At 44.8% G+C, this 25,438-nt stretch overlaps 3 protein-coding genes across 7 annotated transcripts in view; 1 reads left to right on the forward strand and 2 right to left on the reverse strand.

Annotated features, from left to right (window-relative positions):
• C1H6orf226 (chromosome 1 C6orf226 homolog) lies at positions 1-646 on the forward strand. The gene has a single exon (XM_041752556.1). The coding sequence runs from the start codon at positions 16-18 to the stop codon at positions 340-342; it is 327 nt and encodes a 108-aa protein (XP_041608490.1). The 5' UTR covers positions 1-15; the 3' UTR covers positions 343-646.
• A 2,258-nt stretch (positions 647-2,904) lies between these two features.
• Positions 2,905-9,013, reverse strand: RPL7L1 (ribosomal protein L7 like 1). 2 transcript variants are annotated; one of them, XM_041747506.1, is made up of 7 exons: positions 8,692-9,013; positions 7,962-8,070; positions 7,114-7,274; positions 5,978-6,115; positions 4,686-4,795; positions 4,280-4,494; positions 2,905-3,848 (listed from the first exon to the last, which is right to left on the reverse strand). In XM_041747506.1, the coding sequence occupies exons 1-6, from the start codon at positions 8,730-8,732 to the stop codon at positions 4,286-4,288; spliced, it is 768 nt and encodes a 255-aa protein (XP_041603440.1). In that variant the 5' UTR covers positions 8,733-9,013; the 3' UTR covers positions 2,905-3,848; positions 4,280-4,285. The 2 variants fall into 2 exon arrangements, with proteins under 2 accessions (XP_041603440.1, XP_041603365.1); XM_041747431.1 differs by having other exon boundaries at positions 7,114-7,277; positions 8,692-9,000.
• A 6,926-nt stretch (positions 9,014-15,939) lies between these two features.
• The window catches only part of BICRAL (BRD4 interacting chromatin remodeling complex associated protein like), a 104,183-nt gene continuing 94,684 nt past the window's right edge, over positions 15,940-25,438 (reverse strand). For all 4 annotated transcript variants that reach the window (XM_041744809.1, XM_041744800.1, XM_041744818.1 and 1 more), the window contains 2 exons: positions 24,008-24,110; positions 15,940-19,850 (listed from right to left, as the gene is read on the reverse strand). In XM_041744809.1, coding sequence (XP_041600743.1) covers positions 19,069-19,850; positions 24,008-24,110 — 885 coding nt within the window. In that variant the 3' untranslated portion in view covers positions 15,940-19,068. The remainder of the gene's footprint in view (positions 19,851-24,007; positions 24,111-25,438) is intronic.

Raw genomic sequence — 25,438 nt, forward strand, 5'->3', positions numbered from 1 at the left:
CCTCCATTGCCTCCGATGGTTGCACCCACCGCCCCGGAAGCGTTTCGCGCTGCTGCGGGTGAGGCGGAGCAGCGGCGCATGGAGCCGTCCGGTGGTCGGAGCGGCCTGGGCTGCGGCCCCGCGCCCGCGGAGTCGGCCTCGGCATCAGTGAGCCTGGCGCAGCTCGTGCAGCTGGTCCAGCAGGGCCGGGAGCTCCCTGGCCTGGAGAGGCGCCACATCGCGGCGACCCACGGCGAGCCCACGGCGTCGCAGCTCCCGCGGAGGCCCAAGCCCTGGGAGGCCGCGGGGTCGGCCGCGGGGTCGGCCGCGGGGTCGGCCGAGGCCGCCGCATCGCCGCCCTAGACCACGGGTCCCGGGTCCCGGGAGACGAGCCGCGTGGACGGGTCCTGCTCGACGGAGGCGGGATTGCGCCTTCTCGATGGCCCGCAGTGGGTTTCTGAGGCTCCATGTCCTTTACCTCTTGGACCCGGAAGGCGGGGCTGTGGCCTGCGTCACCTCGGACCCCGGATACTGGCCACGGTTTTTCATCTTTTGTGCATTCGCCCGGACTCATCTCGGCTGGACTTAAGCCTCCTGGGAGTATAATCGGGGTCGTCTGTATCCGTATTTCTGAAGCATGATCCTCATTAAATTCTTAAAATACCCAGTTTCAGCCCTTATAATCGACAAACCTCATACTTCACTGTCCCCGATGCATAGATATTTTCATTTTATTTTTTTTTTTTGATATTTTCATTTTAAAAAAATGATTTTATTTATTAGCACGAGCAGGGGAGGGGCAGGGGGAGAGGAAGCAGCAGACTCCTCCATGGGCAGGGAGCCGGGGGGTGGGGGGTGGGGGGAGGCTCTATCCCAGGACCTGAGATCACGACCTCGGCAGAGGTCAGATACTTAACAGCCTTTCAGGAACCTTTTTTTTTTCCTTCTTTCGTTTTGTGAGAGAGGTAGAGACATAGGCAGAGGGAGAAGCAAGCTCCCCTCGGGAAGCTCAATGGGGGGACTCTATCCTGGATCCCCGGATCACGCCCTGAGCCAAGAGGAGAAGCTCAAGCCCTGAGCCACCCAGGCGTCCCTATGTGTTTTCCTTCTTACAATGCTACTGAAGACGCACACAGAATTTTATTAGTAATGGAAGAGGACCTCAGTGTTTATCTTCAGATTCAGCTTATTCTGGTGGTAATGGAAACGAATTTGGGATCCAAACGGTGTTGATTTTAGATAGCCATTGTCTAGATCAGCAGCTAATAAAAGGTTTGATGATTACACTTGGCCCCAGAAGGACTTCAAAGATACATTAAATCAATGAAATCCCAAAGCATTAAAAAAGCCAATCAACAACAACAAGTCTTAGGACTCTTTGGTTCAGGGAATTAGTAAGGTCAGGCTCCAAGTTTAGAACAGAAGAAAAGCTCCTACAACCACTTTCTCAAGTTTGTCTCTTTAAACAGCCCACATGGCTCACAGCCCCTACTCTTGCTTCCTGAAATTAGTTGGTTTTCCCTACACCTAGAACATATATATATATATGGCTTATGGTGTCAGGAATGGGTGTTGGTGGCCATGAACCATTCACATAAGCATATACTATGTACAGATTATACAATAAGACTTTTTTCCCCCAGAAATACAGTTCCACAACTTGTTCAAGGAATGGTATATCAGTACATGACACAGAAGTACATTAATTTTTAGAACTTAGAATTTTAAGTTTAAAGCTATTATATTGCTTAGTCCTTTGAACAACTGTGAGGCACACATGCTAGACTAGCTAGCCCCATTTTGCAGGTAAGAATGGAAATATTCCTTTATTTAGTATAAAACAGATCTGTGATAGAAACCCTGGGCTTCCAACACTCACAAATGCTCTTTTCCCATAGCTTTTCCTTACGTCATTTAAAAGTAATTTGATTTCACAATGCTTTAAATATAAGTGTAAGCTCTAACATCTATTCCTGGCAGGTTCTCTTGAGCCAACCAACCTAATTAATTACCTCACAATCTGGCACATTTTAAGGCATTGTTGTATTTCTAACTCAACCTCACGGTTATGTTTGAGGGCTGAATGAGCCAAAAGTACGGCAAAGCTGATCCTTTAAGGGACCAGGGGACACAACGGTTGTGTGTTTTCAAGTTTTACCTATGCTGGCACACCTTCACCAACTATTCAGATGGCAACTGAAGCAACAAAGTGACACAGATGAACACAAGCAAGATCAGATCCCCGTTTTCTAGGTCTCATGACCCCAAGAGCCCTAGTGTTGGTCTGCTACATTGTTACCAGCAGGGTAGACAGCAATACTTTTGTTGAAGTCTAGACTATGCAAGGAGAGGGTCCAATTAAGACTGCCTAAAGCCTAAAAGACCTAACAGTACTACGTTCATCCATGCCAAACCAAGAAAATTCCATCCTGAAGCCCAGCAGAAACAAATGGTGGGCATTTCTCAGAGGTAGATGGTACATGGGGCTCAGGAAATCTACCAGTGTTCCTTTTTTTTTTAATTCATGAGAGACAGAGAGAGGCAGAGACACAGGTAGAGGAAGAAGCAGGCTCCCCTCAGCCTGATGTGAGACTTGATCCCCAAACTCCAGGATTACACCCAGAGCTGAAAGCAGAGCTCAATTGCTGAGCCATCCAGGCATCCCTACCACTTTTTTTTTTTTTTTAAAGATTTTATTTAGGGCAGCCCCGGTGGCGCAGCGGTTTAGCGCTGCCTGCAGCCCAGGGAGTGATCCTGGAGACCCTGGATCGAGTCCCACGTCAGGCTCTCTGCCTGGAGCCTGCTTCTCCCTCTGCCTGTGTCTCTGCCTCTCTCTCTCTCTCTCTGCATCTCTATGAATAAATAAAAAATCTTTAAAAAAAAAAAAAAAAGATTTTATTTATTCATGAGAGAGAGAGGCAGAGACACAGGCAGAGGGAGAAGCAGGCTCCCTGCAGGGAGCCCAATGTAGGACTTGATCCTGGGTCTCCAGGATCATGCCCTGGGCTGAAGGCGGTGCTAAACCACTGAGCCACCCGGGTTGCCCTACCACTGTGTTCCTAGGAAACACCCAATTGGATTCAAGGGGAAAAGCTATCTTGGTAAGCTTTGGTCTTTCACAGGCCATGAGACCAAAGACTAACAATGTCAGGGCCCAGGTGACCAATACAGGTATTGCAGGACTTCCTTACATAGGTGCATGGATCCCTAAGAGTCTATGAACATACAAAACTTCCAAGCAAAAATCTGAGTGTATAGGTTTTCTGGGAAAAGTGCTATTCCCTTCTCATAGACCTAAGAACAGGTTAAGATCCTGAGCTAAAGCAATGGACCAAGCCAATGGCAGGCTAGGTGAAGGATGCCACCAAATACACTTCAGAGGCCAGCCAAGTGTGAGAACTCGCAAAGCTGTCACCAAAAATTTAGAACACGGACTCACAGCAGAGACAGCTGAGCACTGTTTTTGTGCTCTTCTTTGTAACTATTTCAAGGTCTGTCCAAAACAAGGCCCCAGAACCCGCAGGTTCAAGTATGTCCCTGAGCTTGGTCCACTGCCGTCTTCCATTAACGTTTGGGTATTCGTTCACCATTAAACCTCAGAAGATGTGACGCAGCAGGACTCCTTCTATGGCATGAGTCCTCTGCTGATTTGAGAGGTGGCAGTGGCAGGCAATGTGGAAAATACACTGGAATTTTTCCTTGAAACTGCTGTGGTCAGACAGAAGTGCCTGCCAGGAGCATCATCATCTTTTCCTTGACCCTCCCTCTAGTTTCTGAAGATATAGCAGAAAATAATCTTCTTTGAAGATACTGGTAACAATTCCAGAAGACAAAACACATGCCACCAATGCACTGTGCTTCCAGATATTCTGAGGAAGAAAAACACAACTTCATTAACATAAGTTTAATAAAAGCAACTCAGATTAATCACAATAAGCAATTTCAAAAAGTTAAGATACTTTCAACAAAATAGATGGTTTAAATCTTCATGTCCTTTTTGAAACTGGTTTTTAATATTCTCTCCCCATTTCCAGGTAAATGACCACAGCGATACAGATTTTTTTTTGCTACTCGACATTTTCTAGCCTTTAATTGTTGGATACACATAGTGTCATGTCCTGACCAGGCAGTCACTGTTCTAAGCACATTTCCATGTTAGACTGGTAGCTACCAGTCTTCTCTCTCCCCCCATTGCTAGAGTTACTTTTTAGATACTGGTAAATGCAAAAACAATTTTTTTTAACTGGACAGACATGGCCCATCAAAGCCAGCCAAAGGGCAGTTTCCAGCCCTGCCTCACCTGGGTTTAATTCAGCTGCCGAATGAGCTGATTGATGCTTTCACCTCGATAGCCAGGTAAGCCCACCTCCTTGAGGAAGCCCACTCTGTTCTTGGTAGCATGTCGGGCCATTGAGAGGTGGAAAGGACGTAAGAACGCAGAGATGGCCTGGAAATTCTTCCCCGGAAAGGCAATTTCATGAATGAGGTCTTCCAAGCAAATAACACCATACTTCCCTAAGAAACAAAAGGTACAGATTCCTTTATTCAACACTTCTCCAGTATATACTATGAGGCTCTTACGTGCCAAAGCTGGGCACTCTGATAGGTTCTTGGGACCCCAAGAAGAATATGACCTAAATTCCACACCAAGAAGACCAGAGATCCTTGCTTTGTACCCCAACTGACGTGTAAAGTGGAACACTCACCCAGATGCTCCTCAATCACTGTGTTGTCCGTCAAAGGGATGGTTTTATTCTTGACCTTGGCTTGTCCACGTTTCAAGATGAGTTCCCGGACAGACTTCAGATTTGGAAATCTATGTGAGGCAGAATGAAGTACAGCCTTATCAGCCCCTGGCACTCTAACTGACACTGGCCTGTCTCAGTCCTGCAGCCTGGCCAAGGAGAGATTTGTCCACACCCCCCTTCTTCCCACCAAGAAATCTGTTATCACACTACAGCTGGGACGCTTGGAATTACACAAGTGAAGAAGGTGGTCAAAAACCAGAGTGGCCTTGACTAGGTAATTAGAAATTAAAATTTATGGATATAAACATTCACCACGAAAAAAAAAATTTACTTTCCCAGGCAAAAATAAAATAAGCGCTGGCTTACAGTTCATGACTCTCACCTTATATAACCCTTACTCAAGATGGTGCCAGAATTTGAAATTAAATCCAGGCTATGGTGATCCCTGGGTGGTTCAGCGGTTTAGTGCCACCTTCGACCCAGGGCGTAATCCTGGAATCCTGGGATCAAGTCCCACATTAGGCTCCCTGCATGGAGTCTGCTTCTCCCTCTGCCTGTGTCTCTGCCTCTCTCTCTCTCTCATGAATAAATAAATAAAATCTTAAAAAAAAAAGAAATCCAGGCCTTTGCTAGGTTTTAATATTTGAAGGAACACTACTCTTACATAAACACTGCCCCAAGCTGTTTGAAGACCCCCCCAAATTAATTTCTTTCTACCCCTCTTACTCAGCCTCAGCCTACAAGTGAACAAGCCCTGCCACGGTACTGCTCATGGCACATTATCAGCAGCTCTGCTACCTCCTGTTCTACCTGTCCCACGTTCCAAGGTTCATGGTGCATGGATCCCTAAGGGGATCCTTAGGGATCTTCTTACAATGCTACTGAAGGATCCTTCAGCTGATTTCTGGTGACTGTGGTCACAACAGAATAGTTCTTTTTTTAAATTTTTTTTTTAAATTTATTTATGATAGTCACACACAGAGAGAGAGAGAGAGAGAGGCAGAGACACAGGCAGAGGGAGAAGCAGGCTCCATGCACTGGGAGCCTGACGTGGGACTCGATCCCGGATCGCGCCCTGGGCCAAAGGCAGGCGCTAAACTAAACCGCTGCGCCACCCAGGGATCCCACAACAAAATATTTCTTCAAGCACCAACACAAGCCTCAGAGAAGAGTATCCCATGCATCGTAGTGTTCTCATCACGCTCAAATACAATCTAATATGAATCCACACACCCAAAAAATCTTCTCACCCCCAGGTCACATAAGGTTCCACTATCCGCAGTGTCTTCATGGTCTGGGGGGTTACTCTGAAAAAGACACCACTGAAGATCTTCTTCAGGCGCAGCCTTGCAATGGTCCTCTGTACCAGTGAACTCACCCCATTAATCCTGAAATGAACAGCAGAGGCTTTATTCAGTTTACGTCAGGCCAGCAAGCAACTATAAAATGTTTGCCACTACAGGGCATCAAGAGAGCAAGACACAGACTATGTCTAACAGGTCAGGAGGTGGCAGCTATGTAAACAGATCATTCTCACATGATGTGGAACAATGCCTGAGGTGCTATAAGAACACAGAGAGAGGCCCTGATTCGGTGTGTGTTGGGGGTGTGTGAGTGTGTGTGTAGGGCTGTGCACGTCAGGCAAAGGAAGCTGGACTTGCTGCCCTGGGCAGTAACAGCACAAAGACTTTAGGGAAACACAATCACCTTTCTTCTTTATGATCACTGAGGAGAGCATATAGGACAGATCTGAAAGTGTGACATCAGAAGCAGGGAAACTTAGGAAGCTAATGTGACAGTCCAGGAAAGAGATTATGGGAAGTGGTAGGAAGGTTAATAATGAGGACTCAAAAATATTTAAAGCACACACTTTTCTGGTTTGGGTGCCTGGGTACTGGAAAGAGGGAGGCAGCTGTACATGCAGGTAGACTGGGTAAAGTACAATTAAGTGAGAAAAAAGCTTTATGAACTCTCCCCAGCACTAAATATGTTCCATTTACTTGACCTTGGTTCAGTTCCTAGAAAGAAGCCTTGATTCTCTCAATTCAGGACTTTCTGCATCTATGCCTGGAAAGCCTTCCTTGAAATTTGTGAATTCCTTCCATGTTTGCAGGTCTCAGCTTCAAGGCCCTGTTTTAGTGTCCTGAACCAGTTACTGCCCCAACAACAGTCAACCTTCACAGCACTGGGTGTATTTTCGTGTCTGTTTGCCTAAGGTCACTCTCCTTAAACCTTAAAGACAAAAACCATGTTGTGCTTGACCCTGAATTCCCGGCACAACTTGCCATAGTGGCTTAAAGCCTATTATAACTCACTTCCCCCAGAAAGGAGTCTAAAGCTGAACCAACAATTTGCTTCAGCCTTGGGAATGTGGCAAGTTCCCCACCTTTGGATGCGTACAATGAAGGCCAAGGAATGTTTATCTGGCACTTCTAAGCCATGAGGTTTCACTTCCAGGCGTCTGAGGCGCACCCTGTCACGCTGCTGCCGCCAGGAATCATGTAGGAACCACTCCAGTCGCTTAAACTTGAGCTTTTTTCCTTTATTCTGCTGCAGAGAAGGGAGACCATCATCACCATTTTGTGCCTCTATTTTTTATTTCTACAATAGTAATTCATCAGGCACTCTCGATTGAATGTATTTTCCATTATGTCCTGCAAACCTAAGCAAACAAACACCTTCTATTCTATTTAAAGGAAAAATGAGGTACCCAAGTGAAGATGGAAATGTGAAAACTCTGAAACTCCTAGGAAAAGCCTCTGATAAATAAACAAGTTAATTTACATGCTGTTAGCCAGCGTTTACCAACACATATTTATGGAACCTAACACTGGGTTAAGCATCATGAGGTACAGAATAAGCATGAGCTTGTTTCATTTTCCTGACTTCAAAATATCTGTTTTCCAAAAACGTTTATCAAATAGCAAAAAACTGTTTGGCACCTTTAAGAATAATATTATTTTCTTCCAGGTACACAAGCATGTGTGGTCTTTCATATCACTTGGTATGAACCTATAGTACAATCTCCACTCCACTTTTTCCTTAACAAACTCTACTGCATTTTGCCTGCAGAAAGCGTTTCATAAACACCTGTTAAACGAAGACACGAACCGTACACCTGTTAGAATACATGGCGACAGGACTGTCGACGACGCCAAATCTAGTTTAACACACCCTACATAGAACTCACCAAACACACATTCCAATTCCCCTCTCTTGGTTCCCCATCATTACCTCCTTCTTGTTCAAAAGCGCCTGCTTTGCTTGAGTGGCTTTAAGGGCCTGATAAGCCTTCCTTTTTTTCAGGAGATTTTCTGGAACCAAAGGGATCTTTTTTCTTTGCCTGATAAGAAAATCGCAATCAGCTAAAGTGTCTAAAAAGCAAATCTTAAATTTAATTCTGAATCATCTCTTCGGCTTCGAGAAACCTTACTCTCTTCAAATTCCTAAAGCCAGACTTCCCTGAAACCTGTGGTTTCTGACTTTAGTCCTCAAGATGGACCCCTTAACATTCCCTCGTTCCTAAAGCAGTGAAAGGTCACGAACCCTGGGGCCACTGGCCCTCACTAGGCCTCCATGGAGCTTTTACTGCCACAGCCTTTAGGGACAGCCTTTTAAAGACACTAGCAGCTACGTGATTCTAGAGAAACCCCGAGGGGTTAGGATGGGTGTAGACTCATCTGCAGGGGTAGTACTTGCGTCAGGCTGAGCGAACCCAAGTCCGGCACTCTTCAGCCCGCCGCCGCCGCTCCAGGTAACTCGGGCTTGACGGCGGCTTCCTCCGTCTGACCCAGCCCGAACCCTACGGCTTTACTCCTCATCCCACCCTTTGAAATCTGGAGTCTTTTCTCTTGTCCTTCCTTCAGTCCACAAGAACCCTTCTATTCGCGCCGCGGAGGAATAAACACCGTGGATGGCACCAGATGCTCAAGACCCCACTGAGATTCAAAGCCCGAACACTCACTCTTGCTCCGCCATGTTTCCCGAGCAGCGGCTACTGCTCATGCGCAGCCCCACCACGTGGGGAAGAGAGGACCGCTCTCGGTTTGCTTGATCATAGAGATGGGTCTTCTAGCCCTCGGAGGACCGCCCCCGACAGCTGGCGCCGTTAGCTGCCGCTAACACAGATTCCGGCCGAAAGTTGCACAGAGCTTCCAAGCACTTTAGGATCCGTGTCTTCATAATCCGCTCTCTTCGTTTACTAGATTCGTTGAACACTGGTGGCAAGGCTTATAAACAAGGAAACGCTTCCCAAGTTGCATCTGCGACTTCCGGTGTGGAAGGCGCGCCCCTCCTCCGACTTCCGGTCGGCGGCGCGAGTTCGAGGAGGACTGGGGCGGCCCGGGTGGCGCAGCGGTTTAGCGCCGCCTTCGGCCCGGGGCGTGATCTTGGAGACCCCGGATCGAGTCCAGCGTCGGGCTCCCTGCACGGAGCCTGCTTCTCCCTCGGCCTGTGTCTCTGCCTGTCTCTCTATGTGTGTCTCTCATGGATAAATAAAATCTTAGAAAAAGAGAGCGGACGACAGGCTGGCATGATCGGCTTTTTGCTGGGTGGGGAGGGCTGGGGCCGTGACTTTGGCTCGTCCGTGTGGGTGGAGGTGTTCGTGGACGACTCCGCATGGTAGACAGTGCTGCTTCTATTCCATCAGCCCGGCCCAGTCAGTGGGTCCCGGAGCAAGTTATTTAACCTCTGTACCTTGGTCTGCTTTACCCATAAGATGGACCTACCCAATAGCGTTCCGAGGATTCTGTGAAATATTCCATTTAAAGAGCTTAGCACGATGTCTGGCGGTAAGCAGGCAGACGCTATGTTGGATTGAAGAATAGAAATTCCTCCTTGCCCGTTTCGGGATCTTCCTTATATACCTCTCAACACCCGGAATTTGCTTCCTTCTTTCCCGGTCTTCATAAAACAAGGGAAAAAAGCCCACGTTCTGTCTTCTGGAAACCCCCAGTGCAGCGTGTCTCCAGCATTTATGCATTGTAGTCACCTGAGGGTCCCGTTAAAATGCAGATTTTCATTCAGTAGGAGGCCGGGGGTTGATATTGTGCAGTTTTAGCCTGCTCCCCGGTGATGCCATGCTTCAGGTCTATGGGCTGAACTTTAGCAAGACTCTAGTGTCTTTCTCTGAATTCCTTCAATACATTATTATATTATATATATAATAATGTTTTTAAGATTTTATTTACTCATGAGAGACACAGAGACATAGAGGGAGAAGCAGGCTCCCGGCGTGGAGCCTGATGCAGGACTGGATCCTAGGATCTCGGTACCAAGACCCCAGCCAAAGGCAGATGCTCTACCACTGAGCTACCCAGGTGCCCCTAACACATTATTATATTTTAAACATTTCCTCATGATACTAGGAGGGCACCTACTAGCAGGGACCATGCCTGCTTTGCTAATGGTGGTTGCTAAAGGTCTAACATAGGTTTCTCAGTCTTAGCCCTGTTGGCTTTTTTGGGCCAGATAATTCTTTAGTATGGGGGGCTGTCCCATGCATTGTGGGATGTTTAGCAGCATCCCCAGGCTTCTACCAACTACATACCAGTAGTATCCGCACCCCAGATGTGACAATGTCTCCAGGCATTGCCAAATATGTAACACAGTATACATATATGTATCCCAATGTCATTATTTGGGCACTGGGCACTTAGCAGGCATCACCACAGACTTTATCCTATACTATTTGATGTACTGCTTCCTTGATTAGATTGGGTGCTGTGAAGGCAGGGAACTTATCTCCTACTTCTTTGTCTTCTAATGCTCCTGTCACAATAGTGGCCACCTGCTGGGGTTTTGTAACTAAACTCAAAGCATCATATTGCTATGTGCTATGTAACTAGTCCAACCAGAAAGTGCCATTCACAGAGCTCATTACCTGACGAATAAACTTCAAAGGACAACACAGTCTTTGGAGTCAAAGTCTGGTGTGAAGCTCCTTCTCACTCAGCATCTCACATGTCTCACTTTGTAAAAAGGCAAAAACAAGGATCACTAAAGTGTAAAACATTTATTAGATAGTAAATAAGGAACAAAAATAAGTCACTATTTTGTAACTGCATCTGTGTACAGATAAAAGGTAAATTCTTCGGTGCTAAAAGTATTAAGGAGAGGAGGAATATCAGGACAATTAACAATACTGGCTGAAAGACTTGGAGGCCATGATTCAGGAAAGGTTTTCAATGCCAGCAGATGGTGCTAAGAGAGTACTTCTTCTCAGTGCCTAAGCCATTGTTCCACAAAATACAGAGGGAAAGAGCAAGACCCCCAAATTCAACCCCCAAATTCTTCACTAACTGAATACGTGTTGTTTACTGGGCATTGTCCATATGCTCCAGCACTAGGCAAGACACAAGGCTTTTAATTTCAAAGCGAGGATAGTGAGTGAGAATGAGAAATGGCCATCTACAGCCTCAAGAATTTTACTTTAAGATTTTATTTTTTTAGCGACAGAGAATGTGTGCGCATGGGTGTGCACACATGTGCATGCAAGTGGGTGGGGGTGGGGAGGAGCAGGCGGAGAGGGACAAGCAGATTCTGTGCTGAGTGCGAAGCCCCACCTGGGGATCCATCCCACATCCCTGTGATCATGTCCTGAGCTAAAATCAAGAGTCAGATGCTCAACTGACTGAGCCACCCAGTTGCCACCCCCCTTCTTAAGATTTCATTTATTTTAGAGAGAATAGGGGAGGGGCAGGAAGAGGAGCAGAGTGAGAGGCAGAGAATCTGGAGCAGACTCCCCGCTGAGTGTTGAGCTCCACACAGGCTCAATCTCACTACCCTGAGATCATGGCCTCAGCTGAAACCAAGAGTTTGGCATTTAATGGACTGTGCCACCCAGGTGCCCCAAGAATCTTATTCTTCTTAGCCTGTTGCCATAGGCCTCTTTTTCCTTGACCACTTTAGTTGTCCATCATGAGGGAATGATTAAATAAATTATGGAACACTATGTAATTATATGCAATGAGGTAGGTCTTCACATCCTGAAATCTTAATGATATTTTTCATTTCTTGGCCTGCCGATCTCCTTTTCCATTTCCTGACAGTATCCTATTTCTCTTGTGGACTGTTCTCTCCTTCATTGTGTAGAATTGCAGAGGGAAGTAGGGTATCAAATCTAAATTTTTGTCTTCTCAATACATAAGTTGAAGGGGTCTTTGGAAGATCTTTTCAACTCCTTCCATCTCCCCAGTGGGAGGGGGCATGAGATTCTAAACTTCTCTCCTCTGAGGGGGAGGGGGTGAGCCTGGGTGGCTCAATGAGTTAAACATTTGACTCTTGGTTTTGGCTTAGGTCATGATCTCAGGGTCATGAGACTGAGCCCCACCTCGGGCTCCACACTCAGTGGGGTCTGCTGGAGATTCTCTCCCTCTTTTTCTGCTGACCCCTCCCCCCTCCCCCCGCTTGAGTGGTCTGTCCTTCCCTCTATCTCTCTCAAATAAATAAATAAATCTTTAAAAACAAAAAAATTCTCCCCTCCGGGTTTTGAATCTTGAGCAGAGTGATGATGGAAGAAATGTAGGAGGTTTGAGGCAAGACTTTTAAGAATTTTCACCTATGAAGATCTGGAGTTTCCTTGTTCCTGTCTTTCTCAAGCCTAGTGGTTCTTCAATCTTCCCTTCAATTCTTATTCTTTCTATAAAACTCCATTATGCTGGGGGCACCTGGGTGGCTCAGTGGTTGAGCGTCTGCCTTTGGCTCAGGTCATGATCCCAGGGTCCTGGGATTGAGTCCCAAATCCAGCTGCCCACAGGGAACCTGCTTCTCCCTCTGCCTAGATCTCTGCCTCTGTGTGTTTCTCAGGGAAAAAAAAATCTTAAAAACAACAACAACAACAACAACAACAACAACAACAACAACAAATCTACATTATGCTGGTTAACCAAGCTGATCAGTTTCTGTTGCTTGCAACCGAAGAATCCTGGCTATAGTATTCCCAGATATTTGGTTACATTTGAAAACGCAAGATACAGAATAGGGTAGCAGAGAATGGTCCCTGGTTGTTTTGTGGTTTTTGTTTCTTAGCTATAGATGTATTTGTATGTAACAATTTGGGGATTATATACAAGAAAATGTTGATAGGGATTATTTTTGGGAAATGGGAGTGGGGCCTGAAATAGGAAGGCAGACTTACATTTTATGGTATATCTTTCACTTATCACATGTGTAATTAGGTGATTAGGTTCTTATAGTTATTATTTTGACTTGCCTATTTTAGAAACCACTTGACTTTTTTTTTTTAAAGATTTAATTTATTTATTCATGAGAGACACAGAGATAGAGAGGCAGAGACACAGGCAGAGGGAGAAGCAGGCTCCCTGCAGGGAGCCTGACGTGGGACTCAATCCCCAGTCTCCAGGATCACACCCTGGGCTGAAGGCGGCGCTAAACCGCTGAGCCACCTGGGCTGCCCCACTTGACTTTTTTTTAAGAGTCCTTTCAGAACATTTTGTGGCTTCTGGCTTGACTCCAGGGTTCCTTTTCTAGCATATTCTACTGGTTACTTCTGTATTGTCTGCACTTTGGGATTATTTGGAATCATTTAAGAGACAATTGAGCAGTGTCTTCTCAGTGAGGCCAAATCACCACACCCAACACACCCCAAAGGGGGGGCTCCATCTGCAATTTCACATTGGCCCCAAAGCTCTTTCTTGGCTAATGAGCCTTCTTGAAGTTGACTTCGCTTTTTTTGTTTGTTTTTTTTAAGATTTTATTTATTTATTCATGAGAGACACACACAGAGAGAGAGAGAGAGAGAGAGAGAGAGAGAGAGAGAGGCAGAGACACAGGCAGAGGGAGAAGCAGGCTCCACGCAGGGAGCTTGATGTGGGACTCGATCCTGGGTCTCCAGGATCACACCCTGGCTGAATGCGGTGCTAAACTGCTGAGCCACCCAGGCTGCCCTGACTTCATTTTGTTTCAAGTTTTCCTTGTTGCTTCCTCAGGGAGTGACAGGGGGCTCCCAGGAAGCAGGTGGGAAAGAGATTAGGGTGAGAGCAGCCAGATGAGCAGAGAGTTGGGGAAGACAACGTGGCCCACAGCTTTTGATCCCGATGAAAGCCAAGCAGAAGGGAGCAAAAGGGTAAAGGAGAAAAGAAAGAGCCTATGAAGGGCGCGGCCTTTGGCGGGGCCGGGCTAGGCACAGGAGAGCTAGAGTAGGAAGCAGACAGTGTGCAGCAGGTGTGACCATAAGCAAAACAGAAAAACTCAAGCCTCCCCTGAATTATTTCAGGGGTAACGACACTTAGCTTCTTCTGCCTTCCAGACTTCTTTAGTAACATCCCTTTTTACACTTGAAGGAGTGGAGGGCCGGGACAAATCTTTAGTTTATAGGCGAGGAAGGTGAGGCTGAGAGCAATTTATACTAAGGTATCTAATTATGTGTTAGAGTAGGTATTATCCTGCCGCCCTATTGCACTACTCCCCTGGGCCTTCACAGAAGTGATCCCCCCCCCCCCCCCCCGAGGATCTTCTTGTCTGTGTAAGTGTTTTCAAAGGCCAGACTCCAGCACATGCCCACAAGAAATGTAGATTAGGGCTTTTATGGGCAGCACCACAGACATAGGCCATCCATATTACAGAATTTGCTTTATACTACAGAAGTGTTCCTACCATTTGTGTGAACCAGATTTTCCATGTATTTAACACCATAATTACAAAACGCCTTTACCTTTATTCCTGCACTAAGTATGATACCTTTTTCTCAAATGTAACTCAGGGTGGACCGAGAAGCTGGGCACTGGAATATAGATTGCAACTCTACTGAAGTGGCAGGGCGGGACGAATTTTAGCCCTGGTTTCTTCTCTCCTGAGCTCCCGGCAATTCCCAAATGTAATGCAATTATTTATGTGCTGGTTTCCTCTCTGGACTCTGAGCTCCTTGAGTAGAAGTCATACCTGAATTATCCATGGATCCTAGCGTAGTGTCCATAAATTGCTCAATAAATGTCCAGTGGCTGTCCAGGAGCCCTCACTCTCAGAGAACAGACACAAGGGCTGAAGCCGAGTCAGAGCCTGAAACTGGGGCCTAGCCCCTGGAGGACAGCACAGCCAGAGCTCTGCCTGAGTGATGCTGTTTCAGTGTGCTGAAACAACCACCCAGACTGTGGTTTCTTTCCTTTCTCTTCTCTTTGTCCCTAGTGATCCCCTGACCCCTTTTCTGGAATACTGCCCACAACCCCCACGACTGAGGGCTTTAATCATCCTTAGAGAAGATGCCTGGTCTTTCCTCTGGGCATGCCCCAGGGGAACAGAGACTGATCCTAATCAAGCAGTCAGCTCTCCTTCCTTCTTCATTCATTTGCCACTCCCATTGCAAATGGCCTGAAGAGGTTAGGGAATGTCACGTTGGGCACACACTTGTCCTTAGCAAGAGAATCTTGACATCAGGGCAACACTGCAAAAGACATTAAGGGATCCATCGACTGATGTAATTATTCTAGCAGTAATTGCTGTTAGTTCTGGAAGAACAACTTCCTATTTACATATTGATTACTATGGAACCTTGATTTCCTAACTGCTCCTGCTTTAAGGGAGTGTGTGTGTATGGGGAGGGGCACAGGTAAACCATAAGGAATATAAGTGTAAATCCTAAGCCCCAAAGAAAAATTTAAGGAGCCTCATACTCCGTCCCCCCAGAAATACATTTCACCCTGTGGTAGTTCTCCTAACAATTTGGGCAGAGTCCCTCCCATTTGTGACAGCAAGAACTCAGAAGGGCCTCAGAGGGTTGATTTTACAGATACGGTTACAGAGGTATTTCTTAATGGATCAAATGTGTGAATACAAAGAGAAACATGTTAACCCTGGGATAAGTCTTGAGTAAAATAGTTTTCTGTACTTATCCCTCGGCCTTCTTGCCCTTAACCGAAACAAAATAAATATAGTAATTGAAGAAAACCTCCTGTAGATTGAGGCTCATTTATGGAACTTCTCAAATGACCCCATTTTTCCTTCCTTAGGTAAGGACCCATGTGACAAGAGTATGGATGGAGGCCAGAGATGGACATGACTAAACTTTCTCACCAACCAACCCTGATGAATTTGAAACCTTTTGGAAAGGCTGATCCCTTACAATCCTAGCCCCTCACTGGCTGGGCTCCTGTCTGGGAATGGTAAATCTATTTCAATAGAACTGAACATTTACTTACCCCTTTCTTCTGGGAAAAGAGCCACTCCTGTTTGCAAAATCAAGACAATCACATTTGCACATTTTCCCAAATCTTTGGCTGTATTGCAATGGTTGTTTCATTTTGTAATCTCCAACTAAACATTTCCTAACCATGGATTAACAATATAGTTACTGACTGGTTTCTTTTAACAGTATTTATCCAACATAACAAAATAAACTGCAATTTGTTATACTTTTTTTTACAAAACATTTTATAAATATTTTTACAAAATGTATACAAAGCAATTTCAAGTGAGACATACTATACAAATGAAGGTATTTAAGCAAATAAAGCCCACACCACACTGACAGTGAGTGACGCGTCCTCTATAAGACAAGTCAGTCTGTAAGGCCTCCCTAATCTAACAAAATCTACTAAATTCTTCAGAGCTAAAATAGTTCTTTTTCGTAATTGCCAGTTTAAAATTTGCTTTATCTTTAGGCAGTACTTAAGGACACAGAAAATCAAATGCTTAATAACAAATGCACACTTTTTCCACAACAACAACAGAAAAAAAAAAAAAAAAGAAAAGAAAAGAAAAGAAAATGATTTTTGTTACTGAGTACAAGTAGTTCTACAACTTAACCTTGACTAATGAACCTGAACAACTGAAAGTTGGCCGTCCGAGGCGGAGCTCTCTGACCCTTCGCCAGAGGGGGCTCGACATGCGAGTTATGACCCATGTGTGCATAACCTAATCACAGGAGTAAAATACATTTCGTAATCTTCATTTGTCATTATCTAGAATCTTTCCTCCATAGAAAGTAGACTTACATACAAGGACACAAAAATTTACAAGTATCATTTTGGTAAATTAGGCTCTCTGTTAGACAAGCGTTAGGGCTTAAGAGACCCTTTGAGATGGTATATAGAAAGGCGGCGGTTGGGCTAGCAGGGCAGGATAGGGGAAGAAAGGGAGGTGACAAATGTACATGAAGTTTATCTTTTCTCTTAAGAATTCCACTGATTGGCAGTAATTAATGTAACCCACGAGTAGCCTACATGAGGGCTTCCAGGTAAGAGTTCCACAACGAGAAGAATTTGATTAGGAGGGACCATCTTTAAGTCTTGCTAGGAATGAAGGGAACATGAGTCCTAAGAGAAGAAGAGCCTATGAAATCATGGGGTTCAGGGTAGGGTATTACCCCAGGGCTGCCCAAACAGAAAGTTCCAACTGGCAATACCAACTTATCTTTCTAATATGTTACAATACAGGAAAAAGGGGAAATCTGTAACTTGGACATTGGCACAAATGAGGAAAAAATGGGAACCTTAAAATGACCCAGATTTTCCAAGTTCTATTGGCCGGGGCGGGGGTGGGGGTGGGGAGAAGTTACTTTGCTTTTATGAAGACTGAGGGGCTTCTTTGAGGGCAGTGTGGGGGCAGAGAGGGACAGGGAGACTGGGTCTTCTGCTGCCGTGTTTTCCAATAATCAGAAGCCTTCCTTTCCATCGCAGACCAATCTGGAAAAGAAGCGCCCAACATGATGACAATGAGGGTCATCTCCGTTCTGGCAACAGCCAGAAACAGATGCTGGCAACGTGTCAGAATAGAGACCAGCAGGTGCACCTCTAAAGCCAGAGAGATCAACAGAACGAATGAGAGAGTGTACACACATGGGAGGAAGAGTGAGTGTGTCCACACTGTCACCAGAATGACGTCTGGATCTGAACAGCTCAGGGAGACGCACACACACACGTGGGGGAGGGCGCGTATGAAATACCGTCACGTTGCTTTCCCGATGATGGGAGAGATGGGCTGGTTACAATGACACTGAGAATGAAGGGGACAGCAGAGACGGGATGACCTCAGCAGGAACACAAGGAAGGACAATGGGGGAAAGCTCCCTGAAAAGAAATATAAATAAATAAAGCAATAAGTCATGTCTACTAATATGAACACGGGCCACACACAGACCATGACAAGGCATGTCCTTTGGCTCTCAAGTGGGAATCCCGTGTCTCAGATCTTTTCTTTCAGTTGGGGTGGGGGGTAGGGGGACTGGTAACTTTGGTTTGTCTGTGTTTTGGTAATGATTGCTGCCGGGGGTGGGGGGGTGGTGACTACTGTTCTCAGACAAGAAGCATAAACAAGGCCAAAGTCCCCTTAAAGTTTAAACTGAAAAATGACAACACAGCTTTCAAACAAAAGTGCTTTGGACGCTTGGCTATTTGTGGGAGAGGGTGCGGAGAGGATAAATGAAAGGAAACCCAGCAACAAACAAAAACATACAGCACATGTTGACTCTATCCAATTAGAAAATGCAAAACGCTTGGTTGTTTTTTTTTCTCAATAGTTAACATATATATGCTTTTACATATATACATATTATATTCCTCAAGGCTCTATCCCGGCCTCCCCTGTACACTGTGCCACTTAACTGGTTTCCATTTTCCTTATTTAGCCTGGTGAAATGATCTCAAGTCATGCCGTTGCAACTAAGAACAGAGCATTCCCTAGATGAAACTCAACACGCATAGGCTGAAAAGCATGAGGTTTTGCTCCAGGAGCATCAGAAAAGCACTTGAACGATGAACAAGGAAGCCCTGCAAGTGCCCTGCTTGCTTGTGTGCTACTGGCTGCCTCGCGGGGCTGGGGGCCCCGGAAAGCAGTGGGCAGCTCACGGCTCAGAGATGGCTGAGGGGGCAAACCCAGGTGGCCTGCCCTCCGGCGACAGTGACAACAACCCCGAAAAGCAAAATGTGGAGATGCAGTGGGATATTCTTTAAAAAGTAGCTTCTATCCGGTCCTGTTTGATTTTCTTTAATAAGTCTGTTCTTTTCAAATGACTTATGATTGTCAGAATTTTACCCAGGGCCAAGTGTACTGTGATCTCAGTGAGTTATAGTGGTGTTTTGTTTTGTTTTGTTTTTAACTTAAAACAAGTAAACAAACACAGAGATGACTCTAAGCACTTTCATAACACTTGAAATGTGTCAGGCCTATCAGACTGCTTTCTAACAAGGATTCATTTCGCGAAAAGGATCTCCCTGTAACCACGACGAGTATTGCTCTGAAACAAAGAATGGGATCGAGATCAGAAAGAACAACCTGTGATGAAAGATCAAGCAGGCTGGAGACAGGAGACCACTTCCATTTGCTTTTGCCAGGAAAGAATGTAACTTGTCCGGGGCGGGTCTCGGGTGGGCGGGGCAGGGCTGCGCTATTAACACTCTAGGATACTATTTACAGCTGCTTCTAAAATGGAGTCAGTTTCTACAATGCCTTCACTGTGGTCCGGGATGAACTTTTCCAGGCAGTTTTCCTGCGAAGCCATTGGAGAAAAGTTGGGGAAATCTAACTCAACAGAGCCGCTAACCGTGGGGTCACTCTGGGGCTGCCGCCCGGCCTTTTTAAGTTCCAAGATGTTCTTAAACGTTGTTTCTAGACTCTTCGTGAGCTGGAGATCGGGCTGGGGCTCGCCTGACCCTTTCATGATGTCTGTGTGTAAAACTTCATTCTTTGGAGAATTCCTCAGGGTTTTGTCCTGGAACGAATTGTTACACGTCATCTCCAAGTGAGAATCTACTAGGATGCTGGAGAGCTTGCTCTCAGTACCGGGATCCGGTCTGCACGAGGCTTTCCGCGGCCCCTCGGGGCCAGGAGAGCTGGCCTTCACGGACTCTCTCCGGCTGCTTTTTTCTTCAGATGTGCCCCGGTACTGACCTAAGCCCACTTTGTCAAATTTCAGTGCTCTGCCGAGGCATTCGGTTTTTTTAGAAATGTTTCCTTCTGCGGAGACCACGATGTGATTAGGCACTAGATGAAACTGGTCATGATTCGCCGGTTCTGTCTTGCCTGCTTTGGCTCGGTCTCGGCTCTGGGCCTTGGCCGTCAGCTGCAGAGAGCTGGTTGTTTTACTGCCATGCTGGTCACTCCGGCCGAACTGCGTCTCATGAGCAGCTTTGTCAAGTTTGAAGGAACAACAGAAATCCGCCTGAAAACCCTCTGGAAATGGGAACACAAAAGAATGCAGAATGAACGAGGGAGCAAGGACTATACGACAGACCTTCAGTGGGTCAGGTGCAAACCCAGCCTGGCTCAGCGAGCCAGTCTTGCAGGTCCAGGACCATGCAGAAGCATGTGACACTTGAGGAGGCTTCCTGTAAGAGTAGCCATGGCTTCCAGACAAGAAGCTTAGACCTCTTTGAAAAGGTAGCTGATTGGTGACAAATGGGAAAACCAGATGGGCAAAGAGCTCCACTTTGTTTTGATCTCTCAGTGTTTTCTCTCTCTCTCTCTCTTTTTTTTTAAGTTTACTTACTTATTTAAGTGACCTCTACACTCAGTCTGGGGCTTCAACCCACAACCCTGAGATCAAGAGTCACGTGCTCTACCGATGGAGCCAGCCAGGTGCCCCTCTTAGTGTTATCTTTAGCTAGTTTCTTTCTTTCTTTCTTTCTTTCTTTCTTTCTTTCTTTCTTTCTTTCTTTCTTTCTTTTTTTTTTATTAAAGACTGCTTTGAAATCTGAAGACAGGATTTTTTTTTCAAGATTTTATTTATTCACTCATGAGAGAGAGACACACACACACACACACACAGAGACAGAGAGAGAGAGAGACAGAGAGAGAGGCAGAAACACAGGCAGAGGGAGAAGCAGGCTCCATACAAGGAGCCCAATGCAGGACTTGATCCTGGGACTCCAGGATCACACCCTGAGCTGAAAACAGACACTTAACCACTGAACCACCCAGGCATCCCTGAAGACAGAAATTTGATGCTAGTATTAGCTTGGTTTCTCCCTTGGAGCGGAGGACCCTGGAAGGAAGCTTTAGGGTGGGGTGGGAGTGGACACAATTACTTGTCTTTGGGTGATGGCATTTCAGTTCCCGTAGACACATGTGAGGGGACCAGCGTTACAAAGCTGCACTTTGCCAGGAGCACAAAACAAATGGTCAACAGGCATCCAAAATCATATCTGCTTGGCAGGACAATGGTGTATGGAGTAACCAGGTCTGTGACTGAGCACTGCACTGGGTCAGGCTTGAAAAGCCCAGGATGGCAAGAAAAATGTTAGGAGGACTTAGGAGGTTGAGGGCACAGAGGCAGCCTGCTGTTACAGAAGGGGAGAAGAGGTGAAAAAGGGCTTTGACTACATCTGTAAAACCAATATGCAAATTTCTTCACCAAATCACAAAATATGAGATTAGGGGATACAGCCTTGACATCTAAAAAAGAAGACTCCAATAAACACTGGCCGTGGAGGCACAATACACAGAGGGATGACGCATATCCCTGTCCATGTGACACTCATATCTGAGGAGCTGTGAAAAGTAGGAAGGTTTATCCATAAGCCCAATTCATCGAAAGGCAATAAGAGACTTTAGGTTCTAAGAAGAAGAGACAGAAATATATCCTACATCATTCTCTTTCTTTTAGGAAAGATTTGAGGATTCTTTTAGCTACATAGCAGTTCTTTCAGACTCTCCCTTTAGACTGAGTGTAAGGATCATGTACTCTCTTTAGAGATTTCATGAGCCACACCAAACATGAGGCAGAATCTTGATATTTAAGAATCAGGAAAGAGGTTAGGGGAATGGAAATAAAGCCACTGGAAAATAACAGTCCAACAGTAGGGGAATGGTTTAGGTAAATTCTCAAATTAATGTATTAAAAATTGATTATACATTATTTTGAGGACTCTAGCAAATGATTAAGAACTTCAGATGATTAAATGGAAGAGAATTAGAGGAACAAAATCTTATCTAGCATATGATTAGAACTATCCACAAATGAGGTATGTAAGGGCAGCCTGGGTGGCTCAGCGGTTTAGCGCCACCTTCAGCCCAGGGTGTGATCCTGGAGACTGGGGACGGAGTCCCACATCCGGCTCCTTGTGAGGAGCCAGCTTATGTCTCTGACTCTCTCTCTGTGTCTCTCATGAATAAATAAATAAAATATTTTAAAAAATGAAGTATGTAAATGGGAACCAGAACTGGAAGAAAACTAAGAGAAATAAAACTTTTCTTTTTGGCGCTTGGGTGGGTCAGTTGGTTAAGCATCTGCCTTCAGTTCAGGTCATGATCTCAGAGTCCCAGGATCAAGTCCCACATCTGGCTCCTTGCTCAGCAGGAAGTCTGCTTTTCCCTCTGCCCCTCCCCTGCTCATGCTCTCTCTTTCTCAAACAAATAAATAAAATCTTAAAAAACAAAACAAAAAAGCACATCCCTTTTCTTTTATAAGATGCTGCAAGTATGGGTAAAATTCATACTCCACAAATTGTTATAATGTTATTTAAGTTAAAAAATTTAGAGGCCAGAAAAAAGTAAGGAGGATTCTTATTAGGAGGATTTAGTTTTATTTTTTAAAGATTTATTTATTTGAGAGAGATAGAAGAAGTGAGAGAGAGAGAGAACAAGTGGGGAGAGGGGCAGAGAGAGAATCTTCAAGCAGACTCCCTGCTGAACGTGGAGCCCAATGGGGACTCGATATGATGACCCTGAGATCATGACCTGAGCCGAAGCCATGAGCTGGACACTTAACAAACTGAGCCACGCAGGTGCCTCTAGGTAGATTTCCTTCCTTCCTTCCTTCCTTCCTCCCTCCCTCCCTCCATTCCTCTTTCTTTCTTTCTTTCTTTCTTTCTTTCTTTCTTTCTTTCTTTCTTTCTTCTTTCTTTCTTTCTTTCTTTCTTTCTTTCTTTCTTTCTTTCTTTCTTCTAGATTTTATTTATTTGAGAGAGAGAGCATGAGGGGGGAGGGACAGAGGGAGAGGGAGAAGTAGACTCCCTGCTGAGTGGGGAGTCCTATGGAGGGATGGATCTGAGCTACCCAGGCATCCTGGGAGGATTCATTTTTATTTATTTATTTATAGATTTTATTTATTTATTTATTTTAAAAAGATTTTTTACTTATTTATTCATGAGAGACACACAGAGAGGCAGACACAGGCAGAGGGAGAAGCAGGCTCCTCACAGGGAGCCTGATGTGGGACTTGATCCCAAGACCCTGGGATCATGACTTGAGCTGAAGGCAGATGCTCAACCACCGAGCCACCTAGGCATCCTAGGAGGATTCATTTTTAAAAGACAGAGTGTGTTGGGGTGCACTAAGTGTGGAGCCTGCTTAGGATTCTTTCTTCTCTGCCGTATCCCCCACACCAGCTTGTGTGCACCCATGCTTTCTATCTCTCTCTCTCTCTCTCTCTCTCTGTCTCAAAAAGCAAAAATAAAAACAAAACAAACAAAAAAAAGAAAACAAGCCACCACAAAACCAAACCAAACCAAACAACCCTGAAAAAAAACTCTCAAACCAGCCTGTGCAAGGACACTTAGACCCTCCTCTGTCCCCCTGAGAGCAGAATAAATCGCCGACCCTGTATCAGGGAAGGAGAAAGATGTCCTTATCACCAGCAATAGGGAGGTTAGGGCCCAGAAGGCCCTATAAACAACCCTTGTTACTTTTCGTTACTTTACTCCTCCAGCCCAAATTCTGTTTAGAATTCCTTACTAATTGAAGCTCCCAGAGTCATCTTCTTTATCTTGTCAATTCCTCATAGATTGATTGTCTCTTTATCTGAAAAGTATAAAAACTGCCTGCTGCAGTCATCCTTTGGGTCTCAACTTCATTACTGGACCTCTGCACACGTGTAATAAAACTTTTTTTCCTGTTCATATCCCTCATATAAATTTAATTTGTACAACTAGAAAAACTTTGGCCAGAGGAGAATATCTTCCTCTCTTTCAATGCAGTCAGTGGGAACTGATGGGGTGAGAGAAGTACTTGAATGGAGCATCTCAATTATGAGCTTGTGGGCAGGAACCCTCACAAAGCCTTGCACGTGGTAAGACAGCTCGGGAATCTGCTCAGGCTTAAATGCTTCTGGGAAGGCTTCTGACTTAATTTAGTTCTCAAAAACTGGAGAAAGAATGAGAATTTTACGTTTATAATGGGGAAAAATAATGACATAATGAATGTCAAATTCCAGTTTGGATTTTCTAGACTATAGACCTTCTCAGAGTAGTCATACACTGCTCTTGCTCTGTTTTTTTTTCCTCCCCAGAACTCATTTTTTACCTTCAATTTTTGCAGCCAGACTCCCCAAAGGCCCATGGCCCTGAAGCCCGGCAGTACCTCTCCTCTACTTTTCCTCTGATGTTTCTTACCAGGGTCTACGAGTGCCAGACGCTTGTCTCGGGACAGAGAAGCTCTTTCTTCTTGGTTGAACATTCTATCGATCATCACCATCTCAGCAGAGGGATTGATCCGCTGAAAACGAGAGAGTCTGGTCATTTCAGGTGCCATTTAACAAGTGCAGATATCCCACTGCTTCTTTGAAACAAACAAAGCAACCAGACATTAAGACTTGGTGTCTAGGTTCTAATCATGTCCCATTTAGTCCCATTTATCCCTGTCATGTAGGGATGCGTTTTAAAATAGTATTTTGGGGGAAAAGGTGACTTTCACATTGATTTCTAAAGAGGATGTGAAAAGTAAGCCTGCCTTCTTCGCTTCCTCAGCCTCCCCTGGAGGCACCTGCACCTAGCAGTTAAATACACTCTTGCAGAGTGATTTTATGCACACACAGGCACTGACATTCCTCTCTGTTTATGTATGCACGCAAATGGTAGTAACTATACACATTGTTTTTCATCTTTATTTCCCCCTCTTCTATTTAATAATATGTTAGCAATATTTTCATTAGGATGATATTTTTCTTCATATTCTGTGCTCTCATTGTGTAGTAAGGTTTTCCTTAAAATTATTTTTTGCTATAGATAATTGAATCTTAAATTATATTTGTGAGTCTTATTTAACATGAAATTCATAACAGATATAGTTTGACCAAATAAATGGTCCTTTCCTCAAAAACTATAAGAGTTAAGTCTTTTTGATATCTCATTTTTTCTGAAATGGTTGACATAAGAACAACTATTTCAGACTTTAGAGGCACAATTTTAAGTGAATACAAGTAAGAGAGTATATATCTATACATACACACATATATAAATATATATACATCTATATAAAAATAAATAATATATAAGTAAACACAAACACACATACATATTTACACCGTATTGTATATGTGTATAATGTAATTTATTTAAGCTCCCAAGGTATATTTCAAGTTGATCTTAAACTGGAAACTGCTTGTAAGAGGCCAACTTATAGAGGAAAGCCTATATGATTTCAGAATTGTTTCTTAAATCTCAGAATACATTTGGTCTATCATTTCCTGAGGTGTCTTCTTTCTCTCATTAACTGGTGCTTTAAAACTAATTTTAGTTTCTATTCGGGGTGATGAAAATGTTCTGGAATTAGACAGTGGTCGATGGTTGTACAACCTTATGAATATACTAAAAACTATCAAGTTGTATATTTTTAAATTATGCATGAATTTTTATGGACTGTTAATGATCACTCACTTAAAAACAAGATAAAGCAAATTTTAACATTTGTTATCACCCAGTCTTTTCAGATGTTACTCTGAACAATTTCCCCCACATCTCTGGGCTGGTGAGGCAGCTGACAGCATCAGAGTGTGGACAGGGGGTGGAGGTCTCAGATGTTCCTGGTCTGTCCCCTAGCTCTGT

Source organism: Vulpes lagopus, chromosome 1, assembly GCF_018345385.1.
Source record: "Vulpes lagopus strain Blue_001 chromosome 1, ASM1834538v1, whole genome shotgun sequence".
NCBI classification, from domain to species: domain Eukaryota; kingdom Metazoa; phylum Chordata; class Mammalia; order Carnivora; family Canidae; genus Vulpes; species Vulpes lagopus.